A 19,189-nucleotide genomic window follows, 5' to 3' on the forward strand; every position below is an offset into this window, starting at 1 on the left:
ATTGGCCGGGGATCACCGGCATCTGATAGGCTAAAGCCTATCCCATCAGGCGCAGGACGGATTTCCGTCCTGCGCCGCTCACAGGGGGAGGGAGAGGGAGGGAAGGAGGCCAGGAAGCGCTGCGGAGGGGGGCTTTGAAGAGCCCCCCCCCCGCAAGCGCAAGCAGCCGGCGGCGATCAGACCCCCCCAGCAGGACATCCCCCTAGTGGGGAAAAAAGGGGGGAAGTCTGATCGCCCTGGCTGCTAGCTGATCTGTGCTGTGGGCTGGAGAGCCCACGCTGCACAGATCAGCATAAAATGTCATGGTGTGGAAGTGGTTAATAGGGAAATCGCATGCGGTTTCCCCATGCGTTTTTTGCCGCAAATTCGCATAGGTACGAATGTAAATTCACACAGGCAGTGACATAGTTAAAATAGCATATACCCTCACCTATGCGAATTCGCGGCAAAAAACGCATGGGGAATCGCATCCGCATGCGATTTCATCAGCGGTGGAATCCAAGCGATTCTGCACCGCAATAGTGGAAACGAGCCCTGAGAACACAAGTTTTCTCCACTCCAGATCATCTAATATTAAGAGAAAAAGGAACAGTACAACAGAGTACAGAGTGTGATCTGCTAGTAGTGTAAAAGGGCCCTGAGGGACAAGCATGCGTTATTTAATAAGCTGTAATTAAAGTTTATGAATCAGGAAGTAACTATGTTTAGTTATAAGGCCAGAACGTAGAGAACAGGACATTCTACGCGGCCATTCCAGGAGCTGTCTGTGGTGCTGAAACCAAATCAAACGGCCTCCCTGTAATATGGATAAGGCATGAGATCTGGAAATGTGTCAGGGATTGGCCAGCTGCACAGACAGGGGGTGGAGCCTAGCAGCAGGAGGAAAAGGCTACTAACAAGATGGTTAATCCAAGACTGTCCTGAATAGCATAAATTAGTTAAATAATAATAATAATAATAAAAATAATAGCGTCTCGCTACTTATATCACATCAGTGTTGCCAAATCCTCCCTTTAAAGTACACCTGAGGTTAGAGTTATATGGAGGCTGCCATATTTGTTTCCGTAAACAAATACCAGTTGCCTGGCTGTCCTGCTGATCCTCTGCCTCTAATACTTGTAGCCATAGCCCCTGAACAAGCATGCAGCAGATCCGGTGTTTATGATATTATTGACAGATCTGACAGGATTAGCTGAGTGCTTGTTTCTGGTGTGGTTCAGAAACTACTGCAGCCAAATTGACCAGCAGGGCTGCCAGGCAACTCGTATTGTTTGCAATGGAAATACATATGGCAGCCTCCATAATCTTCTCACGTCAGTTGTTCTTTAAATACTGACCCATCTAAGTTATGCAGGTGCTGGGGCTACTTACATACTGTATAATCAAGGCCTAAATTGCATCTACCTCAACACAAGACATGTATAATTCATATGTGTCAGTAATTAAATGAGTTGGCAACACTGTCCCTCATGCTCCAATTTTTTGAAAGTGTGATAGAAGCCAAAAAACAGATTTAAAGAGACTCTGTAACAAATTGTTTATCTTTATTTCTTCTATGCTATAAGTTCCTATGCCTTTTCTAATGTGGTCTGGCTTACTGCAGCTTTTCCTAATTGCACAGTAGCTGTGTTATCTCTGTTATATGATCTAATCTTCTCTCTATAGTCGGCACAGTCAGGCTGAGGCAGTCAGACTGGAATGTGCAGGGCTGCTTGTGATTAGCTAGAAGCTGTACACACCCCCTGCAGGCTCTGTGTGACTAACACACTCTGCTTAGCTGAGCCTATTAGAAGCTGGTTAGTTTGTTTGTAAACACTGCCTAAAACTGGCAATTACAAGCCAGGTTTGCAGCAGAGAATGGCAGAAACAGCACAGAGGGGACCAGGAGCACATAATGAATAGAATGGTATGCTTTTTATTGTAAGAATTTCAGAGTACAGATTCTCTTTAAGGGGAGCTTGGAACAAGAGGGATATGGAGGCTGCATATTTATTTCCTTTTAAGCAATACCAGTTGCCTGGCAGTCCTGCTGATATCTTTGGCTGCAGTAGTGTTTAAATCACACACCTGAAACAAGCATGCAGCTAATCTTGTCAGATGTATGCCAGAAACATTTTATCTGCTGCATGCTTGTTCAGGGGCTATGGCTAAAAGTATTAGAGGCAGAGGATCAGCAGGATAGCCAGGCAACTGGTATTTTTTGAAAGGAAATAAATATGGCAGCCTCCCAATATCTGTCACTTCAGGTTCCCTTTAAAGAAAACACCACCCCTCTCTGCAATTTCATATGACGATCGCTACTATGAAGGTGGTAAGCGACATGGTGGTATATTTAAAAAACTAAAACACAAATATGTGCAGGCAGCATATGTTAAAGAGGAACTTTAACTCAGGATTGAACTTCATCACAATCTGTAGCTGATACCCCCTTTCCCAGGAGAAATCTATTCCGTTTCTCATCATAGATCATGAGGGAGGTCTGTGTGGCTGATATTGTAGTGAAACCCTCCCACAGTGTGATGTCATGACCATGCTCCTGACAGTTTGCTGTTTGTGAACCTTGCTGCATTGTGGGAAATAACAGTTTTCAACTGCCAAGCAAGCAGCATCTCCCTCTGTGCATGGAACTTTCAGTAACGAACATTCCACACAGATCACCTAGCAGAACTAAAGAGGTCGCCACCAGTGATGCATTTCAGAATGTAAATCAGGAAAAGGAAAGATTTTACAAATGGGCAAACACTGACTAAATAATCTGTTTGTTTGTTTTCAAAGCATTTTATTAAGCGAATGATGATATTGTTAAAAATAAGCAGTTTTATTCATTATGTTATTTTCACAACAGTTCCTCTTTAAATTTACCATGATTTATGCAAATAGTGCAAGTAATGCAAATTACATTCCGGTAAGTTTAATGTAAAGTTTACAGGTCTTAGGGCTGGTGCACACCGAGCGGCTTTTTGGGCGTTTTCAGATCCGCTTGCGGCTGCGGATCTGCTTGGTCAATGTATCTCAATGGGGTGGTGCACACCAGAGCGGCAGGCGTTTTGCAGAAACGAAAAATGCCTGGGTGAGGCATTTTTTGGATTGCGGATGCGTTTCTGCCTCAATGTTAAGTATAGGAAAAACGCAAACCGCTCTGAAAAACGGCACTTCAGAGCGGTTTTGCAGGCGTTTTTGTTACAGAAGCTGTTCAGTAACAGCTTTAGGGCCCGTTTCCACTGTAGCGTTACGAAATCGCCGGCGAATCACTGCAGGCAAATCGCATGCGGGTGCGATTCCGCATGCGTTTTTTGCTGCGATTTCGCATGCAATTTCGCATAGGTAAGGCTGTATGCGATTTTAACCATGTCACTGCCTGTGTGAATTAACATGGGTACCTATGCGAAATCGCGGCAAAAAACGCATGGGGAAAACGCATGCGATTTCCATATTAAATACATTGTGTGCGATTCGCCTGCATTCCACACGCAGGCGAATTCTGAGGCCCCTACCCTGCAGATTTTTTCTGCACAGAAAAACGTGCGGGGAAACGCACAAGTGGAAACAGTCCCATCCACTTGTACTGACTGTGCGGATCCGCATGCGTTGCCCGCATGCGGATTCGCGATAGTGGAAACGGGCCCTTACTGTAACAATATATGAAATCTACTATACTGAAAACCGCAGCAGCAATCCGCAAAACGCTAGCAAAACGCCTCATAAAAATAAAAAAAGCGTTTAAAAATCTGCTAGCGTTTTGCGGATCTGCTAGCGGGTTTTGGTGTGCACCAGCCCTTACTGTCTATACTTCATGATCCCTAAAAGTGATCTGTTCAGGGTTTAGGGCTGGTCAGCTGCTGCATATGCTTGGTCTTATTCCAAGCTGCATACATTTGCATAAAGCTAGTTGCTAGGTAATCTGTAACTCTGGGTGTGTCAAGTCCTACTCCATAGAGCCATAGTAATCCATGCCATGCACTGATGAGGATCAACCAGTCCGAAACAGTCTATATGCATGTTAGTTTGGCTCTGTAATATTAACAAGCTGACACATCATTGCATTCCAGTGGATCTGGAGGTGTGGCTAGCTTACAGGAACAAAGGATGATTTGCATATCCAGCAGTAATGCATCGTGGGTGACGACATATGCTCACTCCAACCTGAATAATCGTAAACAGCTTCTGTTTAGACTTTAGAAGAAGGCAAAGTTATGTTTTGCATAAAGCTAGTGTAATTTTTGCAAAAAAAATTAGCAACTCATTGACCAATAGGAGAAAGGCCTGAAACTCTTTCTTTCCCTCGTCTGTCGGCCTCCTGAACTCTCTCCACATACTCCCGTCAGTGCCCCCCCCATAAGCTGCGGCCAGACTAGATTGATCTGATTTTTTGTGCTACAATGTGGAACTGTTCTGTATGATGTATATTGCTGTTCTTTGCTTCTGTAAACTGCATACATGTGTGCTATCTATCCATTTATATCTTGTACTTGAGCTATGTATTTTGCTAAACCCTATTCCGGGCTGGACCCAGTCATGCTTGGCGAAATCAATGATTCTGATTTAAATCTCACAGCTGCTGCTTGTGTCTGTAGCGACACACAGTGTGCCTATATTATACACACACATTGACACACACGTATCTGACATACGCAGTCGTTCATTTTCCTACATCTCCCTTTCCACTTGTTTATGCATCAGAACATAGAATCCCCCCCCCCCCCCCCCCTTTGCCCAGCTGTGGCATATGACAGGAGGAAGCGGGCTGCCAGGGGTTAATTCTCTGTCTGCATTTCCATGTAGTTGGTTAGCACAGCGCTCAGTGTGTGTTGCTATGGCAACATCTTAGAGCAAGATAAAGAGAGAGCGTAGGAGACAGGGCTTAGGATGGGGAGAGAAATGAGGGGAGCTGGCGAATAAATGAAAGGCGATGTGGAGGGAAGGGAGCCGGGCGGAGACGTCACAAGGTGGAGGCAGCAGCAGAAGGAAGGGGCTCAGGATGTATTGTGTTGGAATGACAGGCAGACATGGATGTGAAGGGGGCGGGGGCGAAACAAGATGGAGGCTGAGCTAGGCAATGATGTGATTCAAAAACAAGTGTTGGTAATGGACCTTATGTTTGAGGTTTGCATGAAGCACTGCCTGCCACTCTCCTATTAGCCAATCGGCTTCTTTTTATTTGGTTGCCAAGGCAGGTGAAAAAATAGACTGGATGAAGGCCGAAGGCCACAAATATGCAGTCATTACTACAGTGATCGACTACACCACACAATGGTCCCCGCTGTGGTGAGGCCTATTGTGTCATCAGGGCCGGCTCTCTCATGAAGCAAGGTGAAACACTTGCATCAGGCACAGAGATTTCAGGGGCATCATTTTGTACTGTGTGTACCTTCCAGAGGAGGAATAAAGGGCTGAGGGGGAGTAGTTTGCTTGCCACAGACTCACAGCCAGCCAGTGTGCTATTGTGCTGCAGCATGTCATGTGAGAGCATTAAATGAAGCAGAGTAAATTGTAGGAAGCTGTGCGATCACTCCAAAATAGGGGGGGGGGGGGGGGCTGGTTTCTCTCATTCTACAGATACTTTGAGGTTATGGGTAACCATCAAGGGTCAAAACTCTTCCTGCTGCATCATCGGACTGCAGAAATCATTATTCATACGACTCTGCGCCACGGTATTATTTCCTTTTAAGCAATACCAGTTGCCCGGCTGTCCTGCTGATCCTCTGCCTCTAATACCTTCAGCCATAGACCCTGAACAGGCATGCAGAAGATGAGGTGTTTCTGACATTATTGTCAGATCTGACAAGATTAGCTGCATGCTTGTTTCTGGTGTGATTCAGACACTACTGCAGCCAAATAGATCAGCATGGCTGCCAGGCAACTGGCATTCTTTAAAAGAAAATAAATACGGCAACCTCCATTTTATTCTCACTTCAGTTGTCCGTTAAGTCTGTATAGATAGGAGCATAGCTACAGGCAAGTACTGTTACACAACAAACATTTTAACTGGAAATTTTCAGTTCCAATCTTAGGTTACACAATCAACATGATTAAGCATACCTTTTTCAATTTTGCATTTGATTGGAATTTAAGTTTTAATTATGTGATGCTAAACACTCATTCTAAATCCAGTCACTGTTTTTCATTACAGGTCCATATTTTTCTCGCCTGGATTACTGTGATCTACTAGAAAGTATCCAATCAACATGCCTCAACGTAACCAGTGTACAAAAATGAAGAGAATACTACCATGGACTGAGCTTTGCATTTTTCTTATCACCTTTCATATGTTTTCTACAACCTGTCTGGCATTCTGTCCACCTCAGTGTGTTTGTGAGACGAGGCCCTGGTTCACACCACAGTCGGTTTACCATGAAGCCAAGACGGTGGACTGCAATGACCTTCTGCTGACACATATACCTGAGAACCTCTCCATTGACACCCAGGTTTTACTGCTGCAAAGTAATAAGATATCACACATGGGTTGGGAACTTCAGGACCTGGTCAACCTAACAGAACTGGACCTTTCCCAAAACCACTTTCAAAGCATTGAAGACTTGAGCGTGTCAAACCTCTCGCACCTCATCACCCTTTATCTCGAGGAGAACCAGCTCACGAGACTCCCTGATTACTGCCTGAAAGATATGGAGAGCCTAGAAGAGTTGTATATTAACCACAACCAGATTAACTTTATTGGTCCTCGTGCCTTTGCTGGCTTAGGCAAGCTTCTCCGGCTTCACCTAAATGCCAATCGACTGCGTGTTATTGATTCAAGATGGTTTGAAGACCTCCCCAACCTAGAGATACTTATGATTGGGGAAAATCCTGTGAGTTCTCTTCAAAACTTGAATTTTCAGCCCCTTGGCAAACTGCACAGTCTTGTGTTAGCAGGGATGGAACTTGACCATATTCCAGAAAATGCATTTTATGGACTGGACTATCTAGAAAGCCTCTCTTTTTTTGACAACCGGTTAGCTTCTGTGCCCAAAGAGGCACTGAGACCTCTGAAATTGCTAAAATTCTTGGACCTCAACAAGAACCCCATAAGCAGGGTGAGAACAGGTGACTTTAAAGACATGCCACATCTTGAGGAGCTAAGCCTTAATTCGATGGAAGATCTTGAACGTATCGAGGCTGAGGCCTTTCTGGATCTGCCTGAGTTAATGAAATTAGAAATCTGCAACAACCCCAGGTTGACCTACCTTGATCCTAATGCATTTTCCTCTAATGTTGGTGTATTGAAAACGCTACTTCTTAGCAATAATCGATTAGCATTAATACCGTTTAAAGTATTTCAGTCACTACCAGGATTAACTGAAATCAGCCTCTACAGCAATCCTCTCCGTTGTGACTGCCAAAACAGCTGGAAAGGACTATCATCCATGAGACTGATTGAAGCCCAAGCAACGCTTTGCACAAGTCCTCCTCTAGTAAGTGGACACCTTTTTCAGGAAATACAAGGCCAAGCATGGCTGAATAGATGTCCACCTTTAATAGATACACACTCTTTTCCTTCTCGACTTCATCTTTCCAAGCATCAGCTGGTAACTCTGACTTGTCAAGCAAGTGGTTTTCCAAGGCCTGAAATCTACTGGATCACCCCTCATGGAGAAAGAATATCAGGAGGAAATGGCAGAGTTCGGATTCAAGAGGAAGGTTCCCTTGAAATACTAGATGCCACTGAGGAGGACTCTGGGTCCTATATGTGCCAAATGTGGAACTCAGATGGAACAGACAGCAAGAGTGTAGTCCTCTTTATCAATGGAACTCAGGAACAAGACGTTAAATCCCTTTCCATCGTGACCAAGAAGGTCCATTCGAGTTTTGTTGTGGTAGAATGGAAAATGTTGGGTGGTCCAGTAAATGCTCCAAGTGTTCTAGTGCCTGTCCAGTGGACCTCTGCAACAATGAGGATACACAACCCACACATAAGTTACACAGCCAAGGTTCCTCTCGAAATCCAAGAGTATAATCTCACGCACCTCCAACCAGCCACCAAGTACGAGGTTTGCCTTACTGTGTCTTCTATCTCCCGTCCAAGTCAGCAGTCTTGTCTCAATGTGACCACCAAGGATGCTTCATTTTCAATGGCAGCTGTGGGTAGGCCAGTGAGTATTGCCCTCTCAGCGGCTCTGGGCTCTCTCATTGCAGGTTTGTGCATGGCTGCCGTCATTGTGTATGCCGGACATCACCTACGGCACAAAAGCTGTGGACACTCTCTAAAAAAATATATGCAGAGGGCCTCATTCATACCACTCAATGAGTTCTACCCACCACTTATAAGCCTTTGGGAAGGGGAAATAGAGAAGGAAAAGGAGAGTTGCTTAGAACAACCAGTTCTGGTGCCTCCACAGGACGATAAAGTTTTCCCCACCATAGTTCAAATTGACACTTCAAAAACATACATGTGGCAGTCTTAAACTCGCAAAAGACGGACGGTTCAGTCATTAAACCCGAACTATGCCGCTTTCCATGCGTAGAAGGTGTTCTTGTTTTAGATCTTTTTGTACAGACGTTTTGAAACGGTGGTGACCTTAGCACAAACTCACCCAGGACTGGCATTAGAGACAATTGGGAGGGTTCTCGTTTCTTGTTATCAGGAAAAAAAAATATCCACTGTTTTTTGCTTCATTACCAGCATCCAACAGTACAATTCTAAGTGTCTTATGTGGACTTTTTCTGTGAATATGAAAGGGAATTTTGAACGAATGAAACTGTCTCCTGTCTGTTTGTTACTCATTTATCCAAAACCAAAAAAGGTTTGTTTGAGTTGGACAATTTTTTGAGTGTCAGTTGGCTTTTGTCGGGTGCAGAAGGGGAATAATCTGTACATATGTATCTGAGTTTGCCTTCTGCACCTCTTCTGAACTCAAAAGGTTATTTGTAGCATTAACAAAACACAAAAAAGTGAAACTAGTTTCTAGCTTGAGGCCAGAAACCAACTAGGAGCGTTTTTGTGAGCGCTTTGTGATTTGAAAACTCTTGCTAATGTAATGCTGTGGGTGTGATCCCACTTGAGCCATGTGATTTTATAAAAATACCTCATAGCATTGTATTAGCAAGAGCATTTCAAATCACTAGCGCCTAGAAATTGCTCCTAGTGGGTTTCTGGCCTAAAGTGAACCCAAGATGAGAGTTCTATGGAGGCTGACATATTTATTCTCTTTTAAGCAATACCAGTTACCTGGCTGCCCTGCTAGTCCTCTGTCTCTAATACTTTTAGCCATAGACCCTGAACAAGCATGCAGCAGATCAGGTGTTTCTGACATTATTGTCAGGACTGACAAGATTAGCTGCATGCTTGTTTCTGGCGTGCATAACTTCAGACACTACTGAAGCCAAATAGATTAGCAAGGCTGCCAGGCAACTGGTATTGTTTAAAAGGAAACAAATATGGCAGCCTCCATATCATTCTCCCCTCGGGTTTACTTTAAATGCTTTCACTTTTTTTTTCTTCAGTCTGGTGCTTTGCCAACAGTGGGGTCTGATTTAATTAAAGGACATCTGAAGTGAGAGGGATATGAAGGCTGCCATATTTATTTCCTTTTAAACAATGCAGATTGCCTGTCTGGCCTGCTGATCCTCTCTCTGTGCATACACCCCTTTGATGGATGTCGCCAGTTAGGGATTGGGACCTGATCCACGTGGGTGACATCACTGGCCGGGCTGCACAGATGTGAGTCAACTGTGTGGAGGACGATGCGTACTGTTGCTATGCAGAGGAGTGGAGGGCCAATGGAGCGGCGCATGCATGGCATCATGTGGCTGGCGGGGGAGTGGCATGCACAAAGAAATCAGTTGTCCCTGCGGGTGAGTTGACCCACCCAGCGGATTTCTTGCGGGTTGGGGAGAGGGCGCCTCTGTACACATGCCTCGTTACTAGTAGCCTCCATATTCCTCTCACTTCAGGTGTCTTTTAAGGCTTTAAAGGGAACCTGAGCAGTAAAATAAATGAAATCAGGACTTAATTGGTGTCCCCCGGCTTCCTCCTGGCTCCTCTCACGGTCCCGCTGCAGAATTCACTACCGGTGACACCTGGGCTGAGTGTCGGCCCGACACTTCCTTAGCGGTGACGCTACACGTCATCACGCCGGCTGGCATGACAGTCCTGCGCATGTGCGGTTTTCTAACTCTGAACCGCACATGCGCAGTACTGTCACGCCGGCCGCCTTGATGACGCATAGTGGCTGCCGTGATGACGCGTAGTGGCCGCCGTGATGATGCGTAGTGGCTGCCGTAATGACACGTAGTGGCTGCCGTGATGACGCGTAGTGGCTGCCGTGATGACGCGTAGTGGTTGCCGTGATGACGCGTAGTGGCCGCCGTGATGATGCGTAGTGGCCGCCGTGATGATGCGTAGTGGCCGCCGTGATGATGCGTAGTGGCTGCCGTAATGACACGTAGTGGCTGCCGTGATGACGCGTAGTGGTTGCCGTGATGACGCGTAGATGACATGTAGTGGCTGCCGTGATGACGCGTAGTGGTTGCCGTGATGACGTATAGTGTCGCCGGTAAGGAAGTGTCGGGCCGACACTTGGCCCAGGTGTCGCCAGTAGTGAATTCTGCAGTGGGACCGGGAGAGGAGCCAGGCAATGGCCTAGCTAGAGATTTCAGGGCCCCATAGCTAAACTTTTAAGGGTGCTTGTAGGCACTCTTAAGCAATGCTACCTACCTCTATCCTATGGATATGAGTAAATTGGGCAATTTACATTCCCATGCAGTCAATGCTGCATATAGTCCATGGGCATATAGACAAAATCATACGGTGGAGGAACACAAGAGAGTTAATGGTGAACACATCAAGTACTACCTGGGCCCCCTCTGCTCCAGGGCCCCATAGCAGCTGCTAAGGCTATATTGCTACGCCCTTGATGATGATGATGATCGGGACCATCGGTATGTGCCTCAGACCCCGGAAAACATGTTGTACTATGTGTTTAGGTATTAAAATCTGCGTTCCCACTGCCCGGGTCCACGGATGCATATAATTTTTTGGGCAGCACTATTAAAACTGTGGTACTACCAGTGAGTTGCCATGGTCCTTCTGTGCTGCTGCACTGACCGTCCGCTTTGTCCTCCTGACTCAGTCGCTGCTAAAGTCTGTCTTCACACCGCCCGGGTCCAAGAATGCATACATTTTTTGGGCAGCGCTACCAAACTGTGTTACTATCAGTGAGTTGCCATGGTCCTTCTGTGTTGCCGAACTGCCTGTCCGCTTTGTCCTCCTGACTCAGTCGCTACTACACTCTGTGTTCACACTGCCCAGGTCCACTGACGCATGTAATTTTTTGTGCAGCACTATTACAGTGTGGTACTACCAGTGAGTCGCCATGGTCCTTCTGTGTTGCCGCACTTACCGGCCGCTTTGTCCTTCTGACTCAGTCGCTACTAAAGTCTGCGTTCACACTGCCCGGGTCCACTGACAACTCTGCTGTTATGTAATTGCTAATCACTGCAAAAAAAAAAAAAAAAAATTACAAAAACCTCTCTGGGCATTTTTGGCGTCAGCCCCTCATCCTCCTCCAGTGGTACCATCACCGCCAAGTGCCATTGGAACTCACCTTCACCTCTGTGATTGCTTAACGTGTATTTCCCTGTTTAAAACCACTTATTACCAATTAATAGCCCATTTAAAGTGTTGATTTCACTTTAAAATCCATTTTCTCAAAAACAAAAAAATATTTTTGGATTTTTTTTTGTTTAAGTTGTAGCCCCTTATTACCTTGATAATCCATGCAATTTGGGGGATTGTAGCATGTATGACTCTTTGCTATTAATGTTAAAAAAAATTCCGGATTTGGCCGTGGATCCGGTCTTGATTTCCTCATTCATGACCGAAAATCGATGTCGTGGTGTGGACGCGTATCATAATACGGAGCCAATTTTTTTTAATTACGGCCATGGTTGCCGAATTCGTGGATCGAGACATCCGAGCATCACTGGTGTCAGTGGGCCACACAAAAGGAAACACATCACAAGAACATTAGCTCTCAAAAGAGCTGTTTTGGTGGTGCTTTTCAGCAACAAATATCAGCAAGGAGCAAGATAACAGACCTCCTACCTATCACTTTCCCTATGTCTCTCCATGTGAGAACATAGCCGATGCTATCCTTATATAAGGGGAAGGGGGGCTCCAGGAGGGAGTGCAGCCTGATTGGCTGCCATGTGTCTGCTGACTGTGATGTAGAGGGTCAAAGTTTAGCCCAATGATGTAGTTTAGGGGCGGGTCAACCGAACCGTTCGGGACATCTCTATAATTGAGACCAAGTCATGGGCCAATGTCCATGTTTATTAGCCACCTCCCTCCCCTATTAAATTCCCTGGTTTCTTTTAGCCCCCCCCCCCCCCCTTATACAGTTCCCTATCTAGTGGCCCTTATCCCTCCCCTCTACAGTTCCCTGGTGTCTAGTGGGCCTCCTTTCCCTATACATTCCTCTGGTGTCTAGCAGTCCTCCCTACCCTATACAGTTCACTGGTGCCTAAGGATCCCTACCCTCCCCTATACAGTTCCCTGGTGTCTAGTGGTCATACCTCCCACTCCTACACAGTTCCTTGGTGTCTAGCGGCCCCCTCCCATATAAAGCTTCCTGTTGTCTAGTGAACCCCCTGCCCTATACTGTTCCCTGGTGTTTTGTCCCTCCCTTCCTGATATGGCTTCCCCAGTGATCTAGGTCTTTACCTCCAATATAGCTTCCCTGGTGGCCTAGAGTGGGCCAAACACAATGCAAATTGGGGAAACTACTTGGGGGCCAAATTTGATGGCTCTGAGGGCCAGATTTGCCCCACGGGCCGGAGTTTAACATGTACGTTCTAGAGTGTGAAACCGAGTCGATTATTGGTTGGTCCATCCGTTTGAGCAAAGTAAGATTTCCCATCTATTTGTTTCCGCTCTAACTTTGAAGGTGTCCATACACTAATCAATTTTTCGGTTTTGTTTTTTTTTTTGTCAAGAGAAATCAGATTTTTCTACTTATTTGAATAATTTGAAAAATCTAACCAATCTCATGAATATTATAATTTGGATGTTTGTTACTCAACCACGCAACAATGGCTGAACAGATTTGAATGAACACACACACACAGTACATTACCTGGAATAACATATAGCAGTGATGGCTAACCTTGGCTCTCTAGCTGTGGTGGAACTACAAGTCCCATGAGGCATTGCAACACTCCGACAGCTCTAAGCATAACTCAGGGAGGCAGAGGCATGATGGGATTTGTAGTTTTGTCACAGCTGGAGTGCCAAGGTTAGCTATCACTGACATATAGGATACCTTTTATTCCCATAACCAAAAAGTGGGTGGAGACAAATACAAATTTCACTGGGAAAAAGTAAACGGCAGCCATTCTTAGGGCTGGTGCACACCAAGGGCATGATTCACTAAACCATGATAACTCAAATATCACACCTTATCAAAGATATCACACCTTATCAAAGATATCACACCTTATCAAATATATCACACCTTATCAAAGATATCACACCTTATGAAAAGATATCACACCTTATCAAAGATGTCACACATTATCAGAGATATCACACCTTATCAAAGATATCACACCTTATCAAAGTTAACACCAGGGGCGTAGCAATAGGGGTTGCAGAGGTTGGCTGGTTCACACGCGTTATCAGAGTAGCATAGCGAGCGCTATGAACCTATACCTGCTAATTGGCAATGGCAATCGTCCTGCCCTGAGCCCCTGCGGGTTTGTAGCGCTTGCTATGCTATTCTGATAAGGCGTCTTAACTTTGATAAGGTGTGATATTTTTGATGTGTGATATTTTTGATAAGGTGTGATATCTTTTTATAAGGTGTGATATCTTTGATAAGGTGTGATATCTTTTCATGAGGTGTGATATCTTTGATAAGGTGTGATATCTTTTCATGAGGTGTGATATCTTTGATAAGGTGTGATATTTGAGTTATCACGGTTTAGTGAATCAAGCCCCAAGAGCAGTTCTGAGCGTTTTTAAAAATGCTTGCAGTTTGATAACCGCTTGGCTAATGTATTTGAATGGGATGGTGCACACCAGAGCGATTCGTTTTTTTTCCCCAAATGCAAACTCGAGTACTGCAGCATTTTTGCGGATTTCTGAGGCAATTCAGCCTTAGTGTTAAATATAGGAAAGTGGAAAATCCCTCTGAAAAGCGCCAGATCAGAGCAATTTTCCAAGCATTTTTGTTACAGAAGCTGTTCAGTTACAGCTCTACTGTAACAAAAAACAAATATGCTACAGCAAAATGTTCCAAAAAACGCTAGGCATGTTTAGAAAATTACTCTGCACATGCCTAAAATCGCTCTGAAAAAAAACGCTTCAAAAAACGCTAGCATTTGTGGATACGATAGCGGTTTTTGGTGTGCACTTGTCCTTACACTGTTAATGGCGGGGTTCTCAAACTTTGCACAGTTGGTCAATGGTTGACTGGGATTAATATTAATTAATATTCAGAAAAGTGCGTGGAGCCTACAAAAGCCAATTAAAATTCACCTATTGATTTTCAAGCAGAATATTTAATCGCTGCCATTCTTACACTGTTAATGGCACAAGCCTCAAACCTGCTACAGTTGGTCATTGGATGACTGGGGTTCAAATTCAGAAAAGGGGGTGGAGCCACAGCCAATCAGTTTTGTTTCATTTCAATGCAAATTATTGATGCCAAAGACCACAAACTAGGTCATTGAGTAATTGAAGAAAATTAATTTTTTGTATTTGTCTATCTGAATTTTCCAACACACCTGATTAGATAATTATAAAAAACTATGAAAAAATTGATTGTTTTGGTTGAATCATGTATAGGCACCTTTAGAGATATTTCTATTGGGCACGAAGACTACATGTTCCAAGACAAGAAGTATAGCGACTCACGCCTTTTTACATTCTAATTCTTTTTCTCGCGGATATCTCCATAAGGCTCAACACACACCATACAATCTTGGTTGTTCAATCTTACCACTTTAATGTAGTATAAGAGCTTATCCATTCAATCATTCAAGGTATTTTCAATCTGTTGGCCCTTATACTACATAGATTTGGTAAATCTGTACAACCAAGATTGTATGGTGTGTGTTGAGCTTTAGCCTATAGTAATACACAGATATGTAGTTATACTAGACAAATTGGCCTCAATTCACTAAGATCATGCTGGAGATAATAAGGCAAGAGAAAACTTACCTCCACAAAGTGAGAGAGTTATCTTATCTCTTCATTCCTTAAGTTACCTCCTCTGTAGTTAATTTACCTCCTCTGTAGTTAATATACCTCCTCTGTAGTTATTTTCACACACAGTTAACAGCCTGTCTTTAACTGTGGAGTTATTTTAAGGATTGGAGAGTTAACTTAACCTATTTTGGTTCCTGGACGTAGAAACTACGTCCAGGAACCATGCGCGCTACCGCGGCCGATCGTGCACGTGCACTCCCGGCCGCGGATTCGGTAGCCAGGGAATCAATGTATCGGGCTATGGTGCCCGATCACTGATTCCTCTCCCCCGCTGAAAAAGCGACAGCTTCTCTCGGAAGCTGCGCCTTTTCTGGCCGTTCCCTCCCCGATGCGTCACTCTAAGCGTGTGTTACGCTTAGAGTGACATCATGTAATACTACAACTGAAAATAAAAATAAATTAAAATGAACACAAATTTACATTATAAATCTATTGTTTACCTCCCACCCTCCCAAAACTACCCAAATAAAATGTTTACTATAAAAACAAACAAACCATTACAATAAAAAAACAAAAACATGTAAATATTTACCTAAGGGTCTAAACTTTTTAAATATCAATGTAAAGATGAAATATTTCTATATTTTTTTTATTTTAAACTTGTTAATAGTGATAGATGCAAAATGGAAAAAATGCACCTTTATTTCCAAATAAAATATTGTCACCATACATTGTGATAGGGACATAATTTTAACGGTGTAATAACCGGGACATATGGGCAAATACAATACGTGAGTTTTAATTATGGAGGCATGTATTATTTTAAAACTATAATGGCTGAAAACTGAGAAATAATGAATTTTTCAATTTTTTCTTATTCTTCCTGTTAAAATGCGTTTACAGTAAAGTGGCTCTTAGCAAACTGTACCCCCCAAAGAAAGCCTAATTGGTGGCGGAAAAAACAAGATATAGATCAGTTCATTGTGATAAGTAGTGATAAAGTTATAGGCTAATGAATGGGAGGTGAACATTTCTCACGTGAAAACCACGGAACCTGAATGGGTGAAAGACAGAAGAGTTAACTTTAGGTTTTCCTGAGATAAAATGTTGTCTGAATACGACATGCCTCATCACCATGGTAACAACTCTAGAAACGTTATTAAAGACAGGAGATAAGCTTAGTGAATTGAGGCCAATGGCCTCAATTCACTAAGCTTATCTCCTGTCTTTAATAACGTTTCTAGAGTTGTTACCATGGTAATGAGGCATGTCGTATTCAGACAACATTTTACCTCAGGCAAACGGTAACCTAAAGTTAACTCTTCTGTCTTTAAGTTAACTCTTCAATCCTTAAAATAACTCCACAGTTAAATACAGGCTGTTAATCAACTGTGTGTGAAAATAACTACAGAGGAGGTAAATTAACTACAGAGGAGGTAAATTAACTACAGAGGAGGTAACTTAAGGAATGAAGAGATAAGATAAGGGCTGGTTCAGACGGACGCTTGCAGAGCGTTTACAGCCAGCGTTCAGGGCTTGGTGTTAAACGCTCCCATTCAAGTGAATGGGAGCGTTTGTACCAAGCTTTCAAGCGCGTTTACACAAACGCGGCGTTTGGGTCCCGATTTTCCCTGGCGTTCAAGGAGCCAGTGGAAGCTACATGTAGCTTCCAGGGGAGGTTAACCGCGACGGCTAATGTCCCCCTAGGGGAAGAAAAAACGCGACCGCATCCAAACGCACACGAACGCTGCTGAACGCGACGCCAGCAAACGCAACGCCTCCAAACGTCCGTCTGAACCAGCCCTAACTCTCTTATGTGGAGGTAAGTTTTCTCTTGTCTTATTATCTCCAGCATGATCTTAGTGATTGAGGCCACTGTCTTTGTGCCTGGAGGAAACCCACAAAGCACAGAGGAAACTCACACAAACATAGGGAGAATGTACAAACTCCATGAAGACAGTGCAAGACACTACGGGCTTGATTCACTAAGACAAATAGCATGCCTCATCAGAGTTAACATGCCTACAAACTTATGCTTGCTAATTGGTAATGACGAGAGCTCCACTCGCCCGCCCTGAGCACCTGCAGATCCAATCACTTTAAAGGACTTTATCCCCGCACTTTGATTGGCCCAATAGGCTGCCTGTCACTTGACAGGAAACTTGACAGGCAGCCTATTCGACCAATCAAAGTGCAAGGATGATGTCCTTTAAAGTGATTGGACCCGCAGGGGCTCAGGGCGGGACGAGTGGAGCTCTCGTCATTGGCAATTAGCAGGCATAAGTTTGTAGCGCTCGCTATGCTACTCTGGTAAGGCGTGTTAACTCTGATAAGGCATGTTATTTGTCTTAGTGATTCAAGCCCTACCTATTTAGTTACTATATCATCCATCATATTGCTGTCCAGAATGCCAGCTGCATGATGGGAGCTTTTCTTGGGGGCGTGGCACATATAAGTGGGCATGGTTTATGGCACTATTTTTTTTTTTTGTGCCTTTAGGCTCCTGAGGTTCAAATCTAGCCTTGGCTCCAAGGATGTTATGTGATAGTTAAAGCTTCCCCATTTACTACTCCTACCTCTTTAGCCGGGGCCGGGCCGAGGCAGAGGCGAGAGAGGCTCCAGCCTCAGGGCGCAGTATAGGAGGGGGCGCACAACTCACTCACCTATCATTCCCCTATTGTGTTTGAAGCAGAGAGAAAGAAGAAAAGGGATACATGGCAGTGACTGCAAGCCAGATACCTAGAGATTAAATTGTTAGCAGAGTTGGGGGCCCTGTGGCGCCTCTTAGTCTAATAGCAATCAGTTTGTGACAGCTGGGGTGGGAGGGATAAGGGATGCACTTTGGTGTCTCAGCCTTGGGTGCTGGAGGACCTTGTCCTGGCTCTGCCTTTAGCTCTACAACACAACCCCTTCACCAGGGGCGTAACTACAGGAGAGCAGACCCTGCAACTGCAAGGGTGCCCCGAGCCGTAAGGGGGGCCCAACTACTACTACGATCCCTCTGATTAAAGGACAACTGAGGTGAGAAATATATGGAGGCTGCCATATTTATTTCCTTTCATACAATACCAGTTGCCTGGCAGTCCTGCTAATCTATTAGGATTCAGCAGTGTCTGAATAATGTCAGAAACAAGCATGAGGCAGGGAACACACTACATGCGTTTTTGCGCGTTTTGCTGCGAACAGCAAAATGCGCACGATTTTAAAGGCTATTGAAATTAATAGCCTGGCGCAGGAAACGCTGTACCGCATGCGTTTGTGCGCGTTTGCGTTTTTTCCGCGTTTTCTAAACGCACAGTTTTCTGCTTTTTCCCGCACGTTGCATGGCAGTACATGCCATGCAAACGCATAAACGCGGAAAAACGCACGTTAGACGCGACCGCAAAACCTGACGGAAACCTGGGAAACGCAGGGGAAAACGGCCCTGCAAGTGTGACCCCTGCCTGAAGCTAATCTTTCAGATCTGACAATATTGTCAGAAACACCTGGGGCTTGATTCACAAAGCGGTGCTAACCTACTTAGCACGTCTAAAGTCTTTAGACGTCCTAACCAGGGTGCTAAATAGGTTAGCACCGGATTTCTCAATCAGATCGCGAGCAAAGTTTTGCACACAAAGTTTTACACGTGCAATGTCCTATGCGCGCGCTAAGTCCCATAGGCTTTAATGGGCACTTCGCGCGGAGCGCCCTGCGCTCTGTGCAGTGCGCGCGTAAAGTTCAACGTGCATAAAGTTTTGCGCGCGAAAAGCTCGTTTAGACGTGCTAAGGGGGTTTTCACAGGCGTGCTAACAGTTAGCACCGCTTTGTGAATCAAGCCCCTGATCTGCTACATGCTTGTTCAGGGTCTATGGCTAAAAGTATTAGAGGCAGAGGATCAGCAGGACAGCCAGGCAACTGGTATTGCTTAAAGGGATACTGTAGGGGGTCGGGGGAAAATGAGCTGAACTTACCAGGGGCTTCTAATGGTACCCCGCAGACATCCTGTGTTGACGCAGCCACTCACCGATGCTCCGGCCCCGCCTCCAGTTCACTTCTGGAATTTCT

At 44.7% G+C, this 19,189-nt stretch overlaps 1 protein-coding gene across 4 annotated transcripts in view; it reads left to right on the forward strand.

The window, feature by feature from the left end:
• Positions 1-8,680, forward strand: part of LOC137527784 (leucine-rich repeat neuronal protein 1-like) — a 67,450-nt gene extending 58,770 nt beyond the window's left edge. For 3 of the 4 annotated variants that reach the window (XM_068248680.1, XM_068248682.1, XM_068248679.1), the window contains one exon: positions 6,131-8,680. In XM_068248680.1, the coding sequence (XP_068104781.1) occupies positions 6,186-8,399 (2,214 nt within the window). In that variant the 5' untranslated portion in view covers positions 6,131-6,185 and the 3' untranslated portion in view covers positions 8,400-8,680. Of the gene's footprint in view, positions 1-4,905; positions 4,947-6,130 lie in introns of those variants that run through there. The other variant, XM_068248681.1, reaches the window with a different exon arrangement.
• The last annotated feature ends 10,509 nt before the right edge of the window (positions 8,681-19,189 follow it).

Source organism: Hyperolius riggenbachi, chromosome 8, assembly GCF_040937935.1.
Source record: "Hyperolius riggenbachi isolate aHypRig1 chromosome 8, aHypRig1.pri, whole genome shotgun sequence".
Taxonomy (NCBI): domain Eukaryota; kingdom Metazoa; phylum Chordata; class Amphibia; order Anura; family Hyperoliidae; genus Hyperolius; species Hyperolius riggenbachi.